The following is a 19,177-nucleotide window of genomic DNA, read 5'->3' on the forward strand; positions in this document are numbered from 1 at the left end:
CTAAGCTTCAAAATGGGAGACTAATAGGGAATTTAAGGGTAGGATTCTGCTTTGAGACTTGCTCAGAATTTGAAAATCTCTAAATTATCACCCCATAGCACCCCAGGAGAGTTTATTAACTACCAAGCTACAAGACAGAGTGGGTCAGGTCATAATGTAGCCCATCCTCTGGAAACTGGATGTGCAAAAAGTAGGGCAGCTGAACACTGAAGATATCAAACAGAAAGGATTCCACACTCTGTGGTTTAGACAAGACACTGGAGAGCTGTGTCTCTGCTGCCAGATCTTTCCCAGCCATCTTAGATAGCTACTAGATTAATAAATGATGCAATTCAAAACTATAGATCACATTCAAAGTCTCCAAGTTGAGAGTAGGGAGTGTTAAATGCCTAAACATAGTGATTAAATCCATTATTCACCCTCAGACCCCAGGCTTTTACACCAGAACAAAGATCTCACTGCAACCCCCATCCCATGTGATCCTGATTTTCTCCTCTTTGCACCAGTCCCTTAGAACTGTTCTACACCTTTATTAGGAGGCTAGTCTCCTTTACAGAACTAGTCCAGGATTCCTTCAGGCTGAGTAGGCAATAGAAGCCTTCAGGGAACTTAAATTTATGGATTAGGCTTCTGAATTTAGCTGGCTGTGCAGCTGCACATTGTCCAAGCTATCTTTGTAAAAAGTGGCAAACAATTTAATGCTATTAGTGGACTACAGGCTGCTTCTAAAGCTGGAGAATAGTTATACCATTAGTTATCTAATTATCTATTTTTTGCACCTATTATTTATATTTAGAGAGTTTATGCAACTGAGTGGAGCTGATAGGTAAAAGTACGTGTTTTCACAAGGAACATTACGCCCAGCCCAGATGACCTGTCTCCTTGATTTAGAAAATTCATATATCAACTACTGTAACCACTGTATGACAGCTCTGCACAACCTTTGACAAAGAATGAGCTCTGTTTAAGTGAGGTGATCCACCTCTCGGAAGTGCTCAGAACTTTGTACACTCATTTATAGCCATTTATGGCAAACCAAGAAGGAATTAGGTCACATACCCCTGTTTAAGTTGCTCACAGTAAGTGATGTTCTGAAGCACGAGTATTCCCAGGATCACTCCCCAGGGATGCTTAATGGCTTTCCCTGACTGACAGGAGGGCCTGGGTTCCTAATTTCACACACTGAATCATTCCAAAGGGACAAAGTTCTCAGCTTTTAGGGCTGACACTTCTGAGTCAGAATAATCTACCTACACTTTCTGGTTCATGCTGGGGCATAGTTAAGACTTTTGGTTATAAACTCATAGGCGAGTTTACCTATGCAATTTTTTATTATGAGACCTTATTACTGCTGATAAATTAGACTAAACAGGCAAAATACTTTAGAGTCATGTTTGCAATGATCCATTTTCAGAGACATTAAGTATTCTGTGCAAACTGAATTGAGGACATAGGCTTGGTTTTCTGTTGTTAACTCAGCTAGTAATTTCCATTCCAATTTTTTGATGTTGACTTTCATTTCTCAGCTTTTTCCCCTTGGCATGATTGCTCAATATAAAGTCAAGGACTCTAAGGTCAAATATAAATAAGCCTTTTTATTTCAAAAAAAGTGTTTTGTTTCTTTTTCCTTTTCACCAGGAACCTCAATATAATAATATATACTAAAAGAAAGAATAAATTTAGTTACCAACAAATATACTAAAATCTTTGCAAGTCTGTATGCATGTTATATATGAAAGACAAGGACTGAGAAGAAATTACATCTCTTTGTTAAGTTTTAACTTCAAGTCTTACTCCAAATTCCACTTTTTTCATGTTTCTCTACAGTAAGCAGAGCTAAAATCCAAGTTGAATGTTCAGATGTAGATAGAGACAAAGTCTAAGGTTTTACAGATTTTTCAATAGATTTATTTTTATATTTTGTCTGGTTCCCTTATAAAATAAGTTATGTATCTGACACACTAATATATTCTTTAATTGTTTTTTGCTGTAAAAAAGACCTCTTAAAAATCATTTGAGAATTGTACTGGATAAGAATTTCTACTCAATAAAGGTAAAATACAAAACATTCCCAAGTCAGTAAACACCAAGGGTAAAAGACAGAAGGAAATCACATCCCCTCAAAAGGAAATAAATTCTGAAAATTAAAGGGAAGATTTGTCATGCTTATAGCACTTTGCAGCTTCACATCAGTCTCGAGTACTCTCTTGTGTATTATGACTAAGACTTAACTGAAAAGTGTGGTAAAAACTCTTTTGAAACCAAATCATCATGCTTAGGAGATGTGATACTTGAGACTAAGCATCAAGTTTGGATAGAAACAAAACAAAACTTTTCTAAAAGTTGAAAGAAAGCATAATAACTTTTTCCTTTTCTTTTTCCAGTGTAATTGAATGCAGGAAAACAAACAAAAAAAAATCACTAATCCTCATAAGGCTGTATATTCCTATCTGTTGTTGAAGAAGGTTGACAAGAAAGCCTCTTGATGGTTGCTCCTAGAGAGATGTCACATTTGCCTTTCTTCAACAATCAAATATCTGACATGATTTTTCAAAGGTACCATAATGGCCTCGCAGTGATGTTGGGCAGCATCCTCAATAATCTGCCTGGATGTGTCTCATCCTCTGGTGCCAAACTGCCTACACCCAGCTCGATTCCCTTCTCCCTTCTACTCTCTCTCTTCCTCAAACCTTCCTGGGAGGCAGAGCTTGCCTCTGAGGGCTGGGAGAGAGGGAGCTGTGAGTGTATTTGTGCATTCCATGCTCCTCATGGACACTCCCTCCTTCCAGCAGCAGCCCCACATTGCTCCTGCTCTGTGTGGAATTGACAGCCTACCTGTAGAAACCTATCTCATTGCCTTTTAATCCCTCAAAATTCTAAATTCTAGCAACACTTAGTCTTTCATAGTCCAATCTATTAATACCAAAGGAATACTTCCATACCTACCTTTGCGAGAGTGTTCCTACTTCTGCATTTCTTCCTCCTGCATATTCTTGGCTTTTCTAGCAGCTTTTGAGAAAACAACTCAACAAAGACAAAATGCCTATCCTCCGTTTTCTCTCTTTCAACTTGATATATACTCTTTTATCTCACATGTCATAATGCACGAGAGAAAATGTTTCATAAAGAGCAATATTTTAATTAATTTTAAAATTCATACTGTTATCACAGATATATAAATAGAACTTGTATGTTGTTTTGCTTTTTTTTTTCATTAGATATCAGAATATTTTCCAAATAATATCACTATCTTAATGTCTCCAGAAGAGGAAACAAAGTAATTGGGCAGTAGAGTCACACTACACTTAGATATCTAGATCTTTATGAAAGATTGGTCTGTGTGTTGTTATCAAACATAACTCTGGGTCTCATGTTCATCTCAGGACAGCCCTGTCTTGCTGACTGAAAGAGCCTAGGATGATGTACAATAAAGTTCAACAAAGCCAGTTTGTTTGTTTATGTTACCAAAGTAATTCCTCCTGAACAATGCTGGAGAAGGAATGATGGGCTAGAAAAGCTTTTATGCAACTCAGAATAGAAGTTGTTTAGAAGCAGCATCTCCCACATCAGCACTTTACACCAGCAGAGCTCTAAAGTGAAGCCATTCCTCCCAAATCCCCATGCTGGGCATAGCTAAGAGATGGCTTTGTAAGCCCCAAAAAGGATAAAAGGGAAAGAAGAGAAAAACACACACAGAAAAAAACCCCAAAAAAACAAAAAAACAAAAAAAACCAAACCAAACCAAAACAAAAAAAACCCAAAAAAACCAAAAACAAAACAAGACAAACATACAAAAAAAAAAACAACAAGGCATGAGCATGAGCAAATCCTTGCCCCTCTTTTTCATTATGTGGTGATGTGTTTGAGCAGTAAACACAGCTTGGAAGTGCAGTCCTTCCCCACACTCCTCAGAAGTGTGGTGCTTAGAAATTTAAAGATGCGGCACCTCCAAAACAAAGGTGTCATGTTTTTCAAACTACACACACACACTCCACATATTTTGATGTCTGTTCCTTTTTTTTTTTTTTTATGATCTTGGCTTGTATCTCTGGAAGAGGTCAGAGCCTCCCCAGGGAGACCAGCCTCACAGTTTGAAGAATGTCACTTTCTATATCTTCTTGTCTTATGTTCTGCTTGACTTTAGAACCAGGAAACTGCTAACAGATGTTCTTAATCAAAACTGTCTCCCTGATTACCACAGGGGTCGTTCTTATTATAAACTGTTTTTTTTCATATTTATAGTGAACACTTGAGGGGTGGGATATGTTTTTGCAAACAGGCAGGATATTGTTCATCTATGGCAATGAACAAACAAGGATAAAATGAACTAAAAGGACACAGAAAACTCAGTGGGAGGGGAAAAAATCTTCAAACAGTGAGAGAAGAAAAAATTAAAACAATAAAAAATACGTGAAACTTATTTGTTCACTCAGAAATTTTTTATTAAAAATAAGTTGAAAATTTCTTCTGTCTCAGGAAATCTTTTGCTAATATGGTAAAATATTATTTTATTAGCAGCAAATATATTTCAAAGCCAAAATGCACACCTCCCATATCTCTCTGTTCGTAAATTCTCTTACACACAAAATCATCACAGTTGACTTCATCGGGATTGCATAACATCCACCTGGCACTGCTTGTCATAAAGTGTGCTTTTCTTTTACCTCTTGAAATAGATTTAGCTAATGAAAGTACAGCGGTGAGAAGTGCTGTGATAATTATCTGGTTTTCATGAACTTTTTTAGTGGTTTATTTTTTGTGAGGGGAAGAGGGGACAAAAGTAAGTGGTTTTTTAAAAACTTATTTGTAATAACAAGTAGTGAGAAACCTGCAGTAGTTACATTTCAAATAAGAAAACATCCAGATAAGATGCTAGCTCAATATTATACCTTATAAACATTGTAATACCAGTACTAATCTAGATGCAAAGGACAGGCCTTATTTCGTCTGGTTTCTGCCTCCTGAAGAGGAAGTCGGGTATTCTAAATTTAGAATCATAGCTTTATTTAGTCTTCAAATCTCTCTCTGTACAGTCCTTAGAGAGATAGGATTGACTCCAGAGAGTAACTTAACCATCCTCGGGGAAGTGTTTAAGGTGCCAGGGGTGTTTTTCTTTTGTACCTCTCTCTGTACTACCTCGACAGAGGCTAAATGGAGAGCCCTGCCTCTGATGTCCACAGCATCAGCCAAGCCCTGCCCAGTCATATCCTTCATGCATTTGCATGATAAGGCTACTCCTCCTCTCCATTCAAACTTCTCATGTAGCTTCTACAAGGCTGTTTCATTTCCAATGGAGTTCAAAAGATCAAGAGAATGTAGAATTTAATGCCTAAAGCCAGTCGAGGATTTTTCCCTTCACAGCACGCAGCAGTGGGAAATGCTGCTCCTCAGCATGGGCTGAGTAACACTATGAGATAATAAAGGTACACTTTTTCCACCACAGATGCCAAAGTTCCCAACCTGCTGCCTTTGCTCGCAGGAGCCCTGCCTGCAGCAGGAACATGCTCCCAGCAGTGACACAGCAGAAAACAAGAAAGCACAGAACACTGTCAACATCGCTTCACACTCTCTTCTTATCTCACTCATTTCCAGCCATCCTTTGCAAATGACAACAACAACAACGAGAGGGGATACATAGCAAAAGATAGCAAAAAATTTGCAGCAGGTGGTACTCAGCCACCTGTGCCAGCCTAAACCATCTGCCACATCACTGTGAGGAAGGAAGGGAGCTGAGTAACAGCTCAGAGACAGACCAAGGAAAATGCAGGGGCTCTGGCTTAGGCACTAGAGGACAGAGATTGATTCTCTACACTGCTCTGGTTGTACAGCAAACCCATCTCTCACAACCCTTTTTGCCCGTTCTAGTAATGATTCAGGAGCAGTTCAAAATGGGATTAGTATAAATGAGAATTAGCCCATGCGCCTGCAGTGGAAGTGGATTATTATTATAATCAGTCCCTTGATTAATGATCAGTCAGTGTCTCACGCCTTATAATTACAGGAAAGAATTCTTGCTTCTGTTGTAAAACAGCAATATCCCTTTCCTTCTGTGAATTAGTACTGGGGACAAAATGCACATCACTGATGACGGGAGAAGTATGAGGATAAAAAAGATTCAGTTCCAAGTTCCTAGCAGACTAATAGCTTTCTGAGCTTTATCTGACAGCCTTCCAAGGCAATATTACGAACTCCACATTGTACAAAATCAGTAGCCTTTTCTTAACTCTGGGAATGTACAAAGATAAAGCTGAGACAGGCACTGAAATTAATCTGTAATTTAGAAGACAACCGTCAACCCCATTTAAGCAAGTTTATTTATCTGGAAAGGGAAACAGAAGAAGAAGGAGAATATTCATGATAGGTGTTATTTCTGGAAGATACAGGTATGATATCTATTTCTGTGACAAATAGCAGCATCACTTTTTAGCTGCTGATTTTAGGGGTTTTCCAGGTTAGCTCACCTGGGTGGAGTGATTGACAGCACCTCAAGACCTTGCCTATGGGCAAGAAAATGGTCCAAGCTTAGTGAGTCAGCAGCTTCAGAAACACAATTAGACATTCACTGATTATGAAATTCAAGCATAGATTAACATCCCTGATTTTCACAAAATTTTGGCTGAAAACTTTCTAAAATTATTTCCCCCTCCTAATTTCCCCTTTACTTATGTTCTTCAGGAGAAACCTGCTTACGACAGAAACAGGTCTTCAGTCCCAGGAAGGAGATGATGTTGCATGAGACCTCTGTTCGAGATTCTTTCTGGAAACTAATGTGTTCTCATGGAAAGAGATGGATTCCTTCCCACTGGTTAATTCATCATTTATCTCTGAATACAGAAGAGACTTTATGCACAACTAAAGTTCTGAATGCAAAGAGAAATTAATTAAAAATAACGATAGCAGTTTCTTAATAAGGATTATTTAATCTGGGTAATTCATGATGACATTGCTCTCATCTTCATCCAGCTGAGTCTGAGACTCTGAACTGGTATGTTGAGCTTTCACCCTGTCTGAAAACATGGATTTGTGAGATTATTTTTCTACTGACTGTAAATCATTGTTAAACACAATCTATTTTCACCATCTGTGAAATCATGTTGTTTCCCACAAGTAGACTTATAGATTCAGTTCCCCTTCTCTTTTCAGCTGTGCTACTGCTTCCCATGCTATCTGGCACTGCTCTCAGTCACAGACCATGCAGGATTAAGCCTCATGAAAAACAGGTGTCAGTGTTCCTTTGCATCCTGGGCACTGATGGATGACTATTTCACTGCCCCTTCCCTAAGTGCAGAGCATTTTATATGCATTCACTATTCTGTATTCACATGTCCTGCATCATGACTTATGCAGAAAGATTGAGCCACACCAGCCTGATAGAAAAAAAAGTAAGTAAAGGGAAATAAATAAGGTGGAGAAAAAGACAGATTTGAGCAACTTCCAATAAAATAACTCAGGACTACAAAATATAACATCACTGAGTGACCATTCTTTCTTACTGAAGAACTAGTAAATAACCTGCACTGACGCTCAGACTCTCCCTCCAGATACAGCTTCTTTTCAGTAAGATTCCCAATGTTCTCACTCTAATTGCCCTCCTGCCTCCACATAATAATATATTTGCCAGTTTTCTGCAACTATGCTTTTGTTAACTTTATTAATCCTGCTCTTTCCAAGATGGTTTGTCATGTGCAGTAATGAAAAGATGCAGTCCATCACGTGGGAGATGATATCTACTTTTTATTCACCCCTAAATATGGATTAAATCACCATATCAATTCTCCACAATGCCAGTAAAAATTCCTCAGTGCTACACTCCCTAACTCAGAGAACTGCCTTTTTCTTTCATATTCATGCTAATGGTCTGTCTCTGAGGGATAAACACCTTAGCAATTTTCTTCTAAATGCAGGCACTGAAGCAATCTTCATTGTTAACTACCTCTAAAACCCCCAAATGCATTTGGTTTATCATGCACCACATAATACTTCTCCCCCACTCCCATTGATATGCAAAAAAGAAAAGAGCCAGTTTTCACCTTTTATTACAAATGCATCATAAATGGTTAAAGGGAAAAATTAATAGCTTGGTAATTACATTTTAGTAAACAGCAGAGATTAAAAAATAATTTTAAAAAGGAACAACAACCCACAAGTGAAGAGGTAATGACTGCAGCAGCAAGCAAGGGCTTTGCAAGGATTCAGACATGCTCTTGTCAGCTCCCATGGTCATCCCAGGGAGGGAGGCCTGGTGCAGCCTTGCAGAAGTAAACCAGGAGGCTCTGGAGTCAGACACCTCGTTGCTCTGATAAATGACTGCAAATTATACTCTGGCCTGCATATATGCTCTCTCATGATGCCTTGCCCAGCAAGTGTGTGCTGACCTTAAAAATTCCACCACACAAGTTTTTGTCTTCCATCCCCTGTGCCCTACTCATCAGCAGAGTTATAATTTAATCTGAGAACCTGAAAAAGGGGAAAGGAAGAAGCAAGCAATCTGCAGAGTGGCTATTTTAGACTTTTGTAACATTTAATCAATAGTGCACTCATTTCTGCAACTGAAATTTAGCTCAGTGTTTGTCTGAGGAGTGTGTTCCCTGAGGACCACATAAATCACTAGCAGAGTGAATGCAAAATACCTGTGTTACAATCCTGCATGCATTCGGTGTTGCTTAAAAAGAGAACTTGTGACACGAAAGGACTAAGTTGTCATGTCCTGTGACTTCCCAACATGCTTTTTCATTTCCATGTGAACAAATAATTGTTATTGCATTAGGGGAAAGAAAAAACAAACAAACAAACAAAAAAACCCAACCAAATAAACAAACAACAACAAAAAAATTAGGACAAAGGCAGAGCTCCAAAAAGTTTGGTCATGAGGTACCTTGTTTGGATCAATAGATGAAACAGAGAAAGTGAATGATCCAGGGAGACCTTGGCGGATTTCCAGGAGGGTCTACAAGAGCACTGGAGAGGGACTTGGGAACAGGGCATGGAGTGACAGGATGAGGAGGAATGGCTTTAAACTGACAGAGAGTTGGGTGGGATACTGGGAAGAAATTCTTCTCTGTGAGGGTGGCACAGGGTGCCCAGAGCAGCTGTGGCTGCCCCTGGATCCCTGGAAGTGTCCAAGGCCAGGTTGGACACTGGGGTTTGGAGCAGCCTGGGATAGTGGAAGGTGTCCCTGCCCATGGCAGTGGTTTTACAGTCACTTCCAATCAAAAACATTCCATGATTTTATGATCCTGAAAGACACTGAGTAACTTCTGAGATGTGCAAAATCTCTCCTACACAGGAGCAAAGCTCATCTTCATGTCCAAAACTTAGAGGAGTCCGACTCCCTCAGGTCTGTCCAAGGTGTCAGTCAGATACCACACTGATTTCTGTCCCAGGTATGGTCAACGTGGCCACTGCTAAGCTTTTGAGTTTTTCTGTCTTATTGCAAGAAAAGATAATTCCCTGATATGGTTTGTCTCACGTCATCCCACCTCTCTGATAACTACATGGAACACTCATGACAAAAATTTATTCTCCTCATCCAATAGGCACAAATTAAAAACAGGCACAAAAATCTATGCAAGCTGTGCAAGCTTTCCTCCATGGAAGTGAGAAAAATATATATCCAAAAATAAAGCTTGTTAAGAAAAGGAAAAAAAAAAAAGCCCAAGAAAATATTTCATAGTTTCACTAATTATTTTATTGCGTTCATACTTTGCTCTTCAATCCTTCTTTGAAAAAAATACCTGTTTGAAATGTTATTGATGGAAAAACATTTCTCAGACTATAAAGGTAACAAGCAATGGCATTTAAAATTTGCTAGTTTACTTTTTTGTTTATTTGTTTGTTTGTTAGGAGTATTTGTGTGTTTGTTTGCTTTGTAACATGGAATTTCACTTCCAGTTTCTGGGGCAAAACTATTGAAACTCCAGCTTGAAAGATATTACTTGGTTTTAGGTTTTTCCATTCCCCCACCTGCTAGCAGGAAATAAAAATTACATTTTTAGAAAGCCTTTTCCAGCAGTCTTTCTCATGTGGTTTAGCCAGTGAAATGTTTGGATGATTCAGATAACACTGTGTAGCTTTTAGCTTTTGTTCTCTTCATCTGGACACCACCATTCAAAGCTTCAGAGTGGCATAAAAGACACTTAATTTTGAAAACCTCATTTTTGGGGGGCAACCTACTTTTCCTGAGAAGCATTAAAGCCCTGCTCTGCAAAAGAACCTTTTCTTGGTCATTTGGTGAGGGGAAATGGGCACCATGTGGTGCTGTAATATGTGCTTGTTTTCTCTGCATTCAAGCCAATTTTTTTAGTCCTGGAAATATCATTATGATGTGAGCTTTGTGAAAACTGATAGAGGTAGAATACAGTTTTCTGCACACTGGTGTCCCTGGTTTATGTACAGCTGCTTGGTAGCAAGTAGCTTTTGATAGCAAACCTCTGCAAAATGGAATTCCTAGTGAGATTATCTAGGACAGCCACATATATATATATGAATCAGGACACACTTAGAGTGTGTGCAATGTCGGCTGGAACTTCAAAGTATTTAAGTACCATTCACTGGTGTAAAGAAAAGGTGCAAAATATTTGCCAGTGATGGTAGAGAAGGAAAATTTACATTATCATAATCTTGTGGAGGATCTGGATGAAGGTTACTCATATGGAATGTATTTATAGAGATGTTTTCCATACAATGTACACCAGAACAAAACCAACCATTCAACCAAAACCACATCAAAGCCAAATTAAATAAAATAATGTAAAACCCCACCACAACAACAACAATAACAAAACCAAAAACCTACAAGGAAATACTACAAAGAAAGGCTTGCAAAGAAGAAAAAAATATTTTGTTGTTTTAATCAAAAATTGCAATAATAGAGTCTCTTCTCTTACATGTTATCATTTTATTAAAAAGAGAAAAAAAAAAAAGGAAAAAAAACCCAAATCCATAAACCTTTCAGCAGCATCACTGTGTATTTATCTGGTTTTAGAAGTTGCCAGTTACAGAAAGATGAAGAACAGTAAGAGGGAAAGCATTTCAAGCTAGAAAAGCGAACCAAAAGAAAAAGACTTTGTTGAAAGCGAACAGCAAACACTGAAAAGTTTTCCACCACCTGCAGTATGGAACCACTACCACTGACTTTGCTGAAAAGGAATGGTAGCACTGGGCAGGAAATCAGTTTTGTCAGACTCAATAAATGCTGATGTTCACCCTAAATGCTTGTTCCCTGCAACGTTTTATTGCACCTGTTTGACAGGAAGATAAATGCAGGCCTAGAAATACAAACTGATCCACCCTTTATTGCATCATGATTCACTCATGGGCAGGGATGAGAAAGGAAGTTGGGAATCTTGGCTGCCAGTTGCCTGTTCTTCCTTTGGAAATATACTCCTTTTTATCAGCATATGCCTAGATCTTTTCCTACTGAAGTCAAGGAATAATTTGCCAATGATCTGAAGGAAATTGGTGTCAGGTCGGCAATTTCATCTGTGATTTACTGCAACTGTTTTTTCCACTCTGTATCTGTGCCAAATAAGTGTTTCTCCACAATCTGTCCATTGGCAAATAAAATGACTAGGTCAAGGGAGAGAGAGATTTTAGTTCTTCCCAGAAAGTACAGAACAACTTGTCTTGAGATCCTAGGAAATTTTCAGTGTTATGATTTGACTTTCTAAGTATGTTTTCAACAGTCTATGGAACAACATAAAAAGGAAATAGATCTAATGCTCTTCTCACCTAATACACTGTGTTAATAGTTGCTACTTACTTCAATATCCCTATGCTTGAAAAATAAAGTGGATTTCATTTATGCACTACAGTACCTAGCAGAAAGTGCAATAAAATTATTTTCCCCTTATAAGAACACGCTGTAAAGGCCCATTAAGACATAATTACTGCCAAAAAGGCATTTTACATTTCCTTGAGATAAGCTGCACTAGTGTACTTTGAGATTTCACTTCCATTGATTCAGGATTAGAGCAGCATGTTTAGATAATAAGCAGAAGGGTCTCAGATAACAGCCTGAGTGAATCATCGGACTATAGCGTTTAGTCTGAGAAAGTGTGTTTATCTGAAGGGCTCTTGGGACTAATATGGTTCCTCTTCAAAGCTTGAAGCAGGGGGTAAGAATCATAGTCCTGCAGGTTGGCAGGATAAACATGTCCTGTGATTTGCTAGCAATTTGAGAGATGGATTTCAGTACAGAGCGCACTGTTGTTGTCAGGTTGAAAAGTGTCTGCCTGGAAATGAATTCATGTGCACACAACTCCAGACAAAGGAAAATCTCCCTGAAATGGCATGCCATCACATTTTAGGGCCAATTTTTCAAGTCTCTGACTCACACCTGGGAAATATACTGGTGCACTAAGTTTATCATAAAAAGCTCACGTTTTAGCAAACAAAAATTGGTGCAATAATCTCAGAATGTACTGCCTCGCTGACAGGTACTGAAACCCATTTTTCCACATACTCGCCTGCTTTGTATCTGAGAACAATTTTTGCCTCTTTTACATATCAGATCAGGTTGTTTTTCAGTGAAGGGAACTCTGCTGCTCTTTTGGTGTTCGGCCTGAGGTCTATGCAGGGAGATTGGGGTAATGTGTCATACAGGGGGAAAGCTGTGGCAAGAATAAAAGCTCCTGTGTCAGTCAACAGTTTATAAATACAGCAGGAGAGATAACTGCTGTGCGTGCTCCATGCGGAGCATACTTCTGGGCTCCAGAAGTAGCAACATATTTTTAAGCTAGAAGAGAGGGTGAGAAAGCGTAAATGAGCGAACAGAAGGTTTCTATAACTCTGTGTGGAGGCTTTTTGTGCTCGGTTGGAGCAGTTGGGGGTTGTCACTCTCTGAGAATAATTGTGAGGGAACTGAATGCAGAATAAAGCGCTGGAGGGCTGAATGTCCTTTTGCTTGCACCTGTAAGTTTGCTGGAAATCAAAGATTTTGTGTCAATTTGGATTAAATGTATGTAAAAGCAGATTATTTTTATGGCGCGTTGGTTAAGAAAAGGGAAACCCCAGAATTACCTCCCCTAGCACTGCTTCCAAACTCAATGGACATGGGTGAATTTTAAGGGAAAGTTACTAAAAAAATGTCCCATATGAGTAAACAAGGAAGTTCATGCTATCTTTATGGATACTAATTTGCATTTGCAGATTTCCATCAAGTTTGTCCTATGCACTCCACATGCCAGATTGCAGCTAGCCATGGGAGTTAAAAGCTAAAAAATAAACTTCCTCATTTTTATAAATATGATCTCAATCTCACATTTAATGTGTTTGGCTTTATTTGCTTCTTTATTTTTTTTTTGTTTTTAATTGAAATGTAGATGCAAAAATAAAAGTTTTGGATTGAGAATAATACTTCTAGTTAAAGAGCCAAAGGCATCATTGATAGCTAACCAAAGGAAGTACTGACAGCTTCTTCTGCATTCGATTGTGGCACTGGAAAATACTGCCAGCATCAATTTTTTGTTCATTCCCTTGCAGCACACCACATTTACAAGCTTTTTTGGTAGGAATAGCTCAGGTTTGGTCTGTTTATGACAATCCAGCTACCAGGAGCTACATCAATACCTGCTCTGGAAACTCTCTGAGGCAAACATATTCTGTCTGAAGCTGATTGGGATGAGAAAACACAGGCTGCCCAACAGGCAGGTGTAGAGGGTGGTGAAAAGCAGGTGTAGTGAGTTCAGTGAAGCAAAACTGCTTGCACCAGCCCTTACATTCTTGAAGAAAATGCCTCTTGTTGTGCCTTTGGTGGAAAAGCAGTATTGGAAGAGCACAAAAGGACAAACAATGGTGCAGAAAATATGTATTCAGAATCCATAGAACATCAGTTTACTTCCTGAGATGAGCAATTGGTCTATGTTATAGTGTCAATGTACATATATAAGAGAAAAATCAGTAATTAGATGAGTGAGTTTGTTAATGTTTCTGTTTTTTGCATTGTTTGAATTTTTTTGTTGTTGTTGGTTTGGTTTTTTGTTTTTGTTTTTTTTTTGTTTGTTTTTGTTTGTTTGTTTGTTTTGGTTTTTGTTTGTTTGTTTGTTTTTCTTTTTTTTTAACTTCAGAAAGTTGAGAACATAAATGTATTTTTGAAGCACCATTTATGTTTTAAGGGTTTCAGATTGGACCTACCAGTTAAATTTTTGAAGATTTTTATGCAATGTCAGGTATAAAATCACATGTGGATTTTAAAGTCTAGATTTGACAATTAAAAACTGTGTTATTTATTAGTAGTCAGTTCGGTCAGTGTTGAAATTCTTAATTAGTCCATAGGTACAGAAGGGAAAAGAGAAACATATTTGTTGAAACACATCCTCCAGCACAACAAAATATGTTAAATTCATTCAGTTTCTCTATCGACTTCTTGTTTCCCAATTTTAGCTCCTTGATCTCCTGAAGTGATTAAAGTCATTATTCAAAGTTGATGATGAAGTATTTATGATGGTGAGGACACCCAGGCAAATTAGTTTTACACTGCCTGATTTAGAAGCTATCTCTGTGCCATCTCCAATTTGACATAAAACCCAGGGGAATAAAAACAACCAGGTACCATCAAGGCACACATGAGCAGCAGCACAAATGGGTGCTTTGGATTTTTACCCTGAGTCACCAAAGTCAGAGCAGAATTTGTGTGAGCTTCAGTGAGAGCACCATTAAGTCCTCTGTGAAGAAAGAGCCTATTTCAGCTACTGACTTCAATGGGAGTTGGATTAGGTCTTGATTTATTCTGGAGCTGTGTAGTGAAGATAAGAGAGGCAACAAATCCAGAGGCATCTGCAAAGACAAGCAGCTAAATCCAGGACACTTAGAACGGACAGCTCCTGAAAAATTGTGGGGAGGGAAAGTGGGAAGAGCTTCCTAGTTACACTGGAGACGTGTTTTGGTGAGGGCAATCCACACTGGAACAACAGAAGAATTTAAACCAGAGATTTGCTCATATCAAATCAACTTGGTTGGTTCATCTCAACATTTCAACAGAAGTAAAATAGCTATGCCCAGGCTGTAAAATGCCCTGGGATGATAAATCTCCTGAGTGTGGTGCTTCTGCCATAGGCTTGCTACAAAAAAGGAAATGATGAGGCAACAGGGGAGGTTTAGATTGGACATGAGGAGAAATTTATTTTCTGAAATTATTATCAAGCCCTGGCCCAGGATGTCTGGGCAGTGGTGGAATGACCATCCCCTAAGGGATTTAAAAAATGTGTGTCTTGTCTTAAAAAATGTGGTACTTGGAGACATGGTTTATTGGTGGGCTTGGAAGTTTTGGGTTAATGGCTGGACTCAATGATCTCAAAGATATTTTCCAACCTTCAAAAGTCTATGATTCTGTGAAATATCTACACCAAGATTCACTACATGCCATGGACCTCTAATATTGTAGATGTTTTGCTTCCTAATAGAGATAAAACTTAGAGATAAAACTCTAGCTTTTTTCTACTCTTGTTCTCACACCTTTTCACTAACTGAATTATCCTGATTTCTTTTCTTACCTGGCAGCTGCCTGTTCTGAAAAAATGCATAACCTTGGCAATTGGAACCTCCTCCCATAAATTAAGAATGCGGTTTAGTTCTAGCCTTTTAATATTATTTAAAATTTTCCTAAAATTTTTAAAATAATGAAAAAATTGTACATGTGAAAATGACTGACAACAGCTGAACTTTCTTTAAATTTCTGGCAGATGCAGCAGATTTCATTTGCCACTGCATTTGCAGTGCCCAGCTTAGGTGCATTCAAACATCTGGGAAGCTGAAAACAAGGTTACAAGTCTTTTGCTTCCAAATATTTATTTGCTTACTTCAGTAGGGTTAGATTCCTTGTTGGTTATCTTGTGCACACACACAAAACTTGAGAAGCTACAAAAGCCTTCAAACAGACCCTGAGACACACCTGAGGAAAAGATCAGCAAGTGGCAGCACTTTGATTAAACAGTAAAAATACCTTGAGGTGGAAAGGAAATGAACTGAGTCAGGTAGAAGAAATTATTCCCTGGCTGATGTTCACACAGCAGACAGGCTGTCATAGAAATGGCAGAATCAGGGGAAGGTTTGGGTTGGCAGGAACTTTAAATTTAATTTCATTACAACTCCTTTCCATGGGCAGGGACACCTTCCACTATCCCAGGTTGCTCCAAGCCCCATCCAACCTGACCTTGGACACTTCCAGGGATTGGACAGCCACAGCTTCTCTGGGAAACCTGCATTTGTAACACTGTGTGTCACTTTTGGCATTAAGATTTTTTTTTTTTTATGGGTGAGCATTTGATATTTAGATATAATGCAGAGAGAAGACAAAATGTAACAAAATATTTAGTCTACAAGTAGACCAGAAAATTCTTGTAATACATATAGAAAAAGAGAAATGAGAAAGACATAAGACAATCAACAGAGAATTTATTCATTTCATTATTGTGATAGATGTTCCTGCATACAAGAGAAAAAAACCAAACATCTTTTTATCTATTGCTCATTTCAGCGTGCCTGTCTCCTCTGATGAGATTTGGAAGTTATACTGTTCTATACTGCAGCACTCCTTTAATCTTCCCCTTTGTTAATTCCTCTATGTTATTCTGCTACTGCTTCTTTTATGTTTGAATAAGGAACTTTGTTTTCAGCACTGTGACCCATGTCTCTGAGGTTAAAATCTTTGAATTCATCTCAGATTGAATGGCCCACATTGGAAAATTACTCACCTGTCCAGCAGTGTCTAGAATGTCCAAATAGGCTGGCTCATCATCAATTCTGACTTGAGTTTTATAGGCATCCTCTGAAAAACACAGTGCAGTTTGCTTCAGCATACGAGTGGCTCAAAGAATTGAAAATGAAATGGCTTTGCTAATTTGGAGTAGGCTTTTCAAAAGCTCTCCCATCTGACCTAACATTGCTTTATTTCAAAAGTCCCTTTCTGAAATCCTATCATCTCTACAATGTATTAGCAAAAGAGAGTCACTTCTATCACATTAGGTCAATATACAAAAATTAAATTTTCCTGTCTTTAAAAGGGAAATATTTGCCTTTCTCTAAACACAGACCCCAGGTGTTACTTTGGTCATAAAGATTCTGAGGTGTTATGCTGGTGCAGTGCAACAGAGTTCTTATTTACTTACCACAATGACATATTCAAAGAGGTTTTTTTAGCAAATATTTTCAATTTAAAGATTATCTACATTTTTGGAATAGATTCCCTATGTCTGAGCAGGGTCCTATCTCAGGTATGTCAGAGAAATTATATAAACTTCTGTGTATATCCAGAAAGACTGAGAATAAGCTTCTTAAAAGTAAATTCTGTAATCTGTGTCCTCACACTTATCATAGATGCAGGCAGAGGAGGAGAAACTCTTCTTTGTGGACCCTTCCCTTACCTCATGATTTTGTCAACTAAATTTAGAAGAATAAAAACAAAGAAAAGGTGAACTACTATTTGCACATGCTGTTTTCCTCACATTTCAATTTAATTCCCCTCTCAACATTTGTATTGTCTTTGTAAGATTAAAAAGCGTGTAGATACTGGCCCGTGTTTATACTTGAAATAGTCTTGGAAATTATCTGTGCTCTTTAATTGAACAATCATGCAGAGCAGCCTGAGTGGTTTTTGTGACTGACACTGTGCTCTGGAAGTGCACTGAGGCGTGAAGACAAGACAAGTGCATTTGTTGTAGCTGAGAAATGTTGTTAACCACTGTGAGCCTGTGGCTGGGCTGTCCTGAGAGTCAGTCCTGGCAGAGACCCTCAGCAACAGGCTCTCAATCACTGCTGAAATATTGAGATTATAATATGGGATTATACGGCAGGTTGTTGGAATTCTTGGGATGTTCCAGTTTGTGCCATAATAATATATTTTCCACCATAACACTTTATAAAAGCGTGGAAAAATCTGATTTCTACCAGCAGAAGGAAAAAAACCTAAATCATTTGGATACAAATCTGTATAACTTTAACTCAGACCCCTCCTGTACAGCCAAAAGATTGCTGTCTTTTATGACAGTCACATCATATATTTTCCTCTTTATTTTAGGCTTCAATTTAGCAAATAGGCACATGACTTTCTTTAAACAAATACCTAATCCCATTGATATTAAGATGGCCCAGAGGCTTAATTAAATGTATATTATATTACCTTGCTGAGAAAACCAGAACACTCCAACCACCATATGTTTTGGTTAATAGATCTTTTTTTAGGGATTGCTGAATAAGAAACTGTATGGCAAAGAGGGACCATGTAAAGGGATTTGGACTACCTGCAGTTTAAGTAATTTATTGTTGTATGACAATGTGGTCTACCTGCAGTTGATTTTTTTTCCTTTTTATTTTTTTCTTCGTTTTTGTTAACCAAATATTTAAAGTAAAATGGTCAAATATGAAAAATCATATATGACATTTCCTTCACATGAATTCTATTGATACTATCAAGTATTATTAATCTACTTCCATGCAGGTGGGTGTCCATTTGCATTACATTACTGTGTACATATTTATCATATGACTTCCATAAATTTAGGTTTCATTCTTGGCTCTGCAGCTGGATTCTCTAAAGCCAGTAGTCCTACTTCCCTTTTCACTTAGACCAATATGAATCCTTATACAGAAGTTTTAAAACAGTTTATGTGGTGAAAAATTTTCCTACTTAAATTTTTCTTGGATAAAAACGAAGCTAGATAAATCCTATCTTCTGTTTTTTTCCAAGGAAAGGACTTACAAATTCAGAGTTAGTTATAACTAAAAGACCCATTGGCCTCTGAATATAAGCTTTCAGTAAGTAAATGTAATATCTACCCTGCTGAGCTACTCCAGGTATACCCTGATATAATGTCACTGTCATCAGTAAAGTTTCCACTCTTAAAAGCTGGAGCCAGAATATCTTTGTAATATTTTTTACTTTGCAAACATAACACTGAATGCATAAAGATATTTTGTCATTTTCATTTATTCTCCTTCCCTATCTACTGACCTTGAAACATTTCACAAAAGAGTGTTAGAATCACTGTCCCATTTTCACTGTTGATGTATGCTGATGTCTTCAGCTGGTGGTAGAGGAAGATGTTTTGTTATGCTTTGACCAACTGCATGAATGTAAATGGTTGTCTAGGCAGATGCTTTTCACATGTAAGATTTGCTTTTGCCCCAAGGAATGTAGAGATGAAACAGGAAGGAGATAGGAGTTTCCTTTGTAACATTCTCT

The 19,177-nt window shown here is 38.0% G+C and overlaps 1 protein-coding gene across 1 annotated transcript in view; it reads right to left on the minus strand.

The window, feature by feature from the left end:
* The window catches only part of RIT2 (Ras like without CAAX 2), a 176,925-nt gene that overhangs the window by 87,498 nt on the left and 70,250 nt on the right, over positions 1 to 19,177 (minus strand). Inside the window, exon 3 of the mRNA XM_014894850.2 lies at positions 16,692 to 16,765. Coding sequence (XP_014750336.1) covers positions 16,692 to 16,765 — 74 coding nt within the window. The remainder of the gene's footprint in view (positions 1 to 16,691; positions 16,766 to 19,177) is intronic.

The sequence above is a fragment of the Sturnus vulgaris genome, chromosome Z (assembly GCF_052056855.1).
Source record: "Sturnus vulgaris isolate bStuVul1 chromosome Z, bStuVul1.hap1, whole genome shotgun sequence".
Taxonomy (NCBI): domain Eukaryota; kingdom Metazoa; phylum Chordata; class Aves; order Passeriformes; family Sturnidae; genus Sturnus; species Sturnus vulgaris.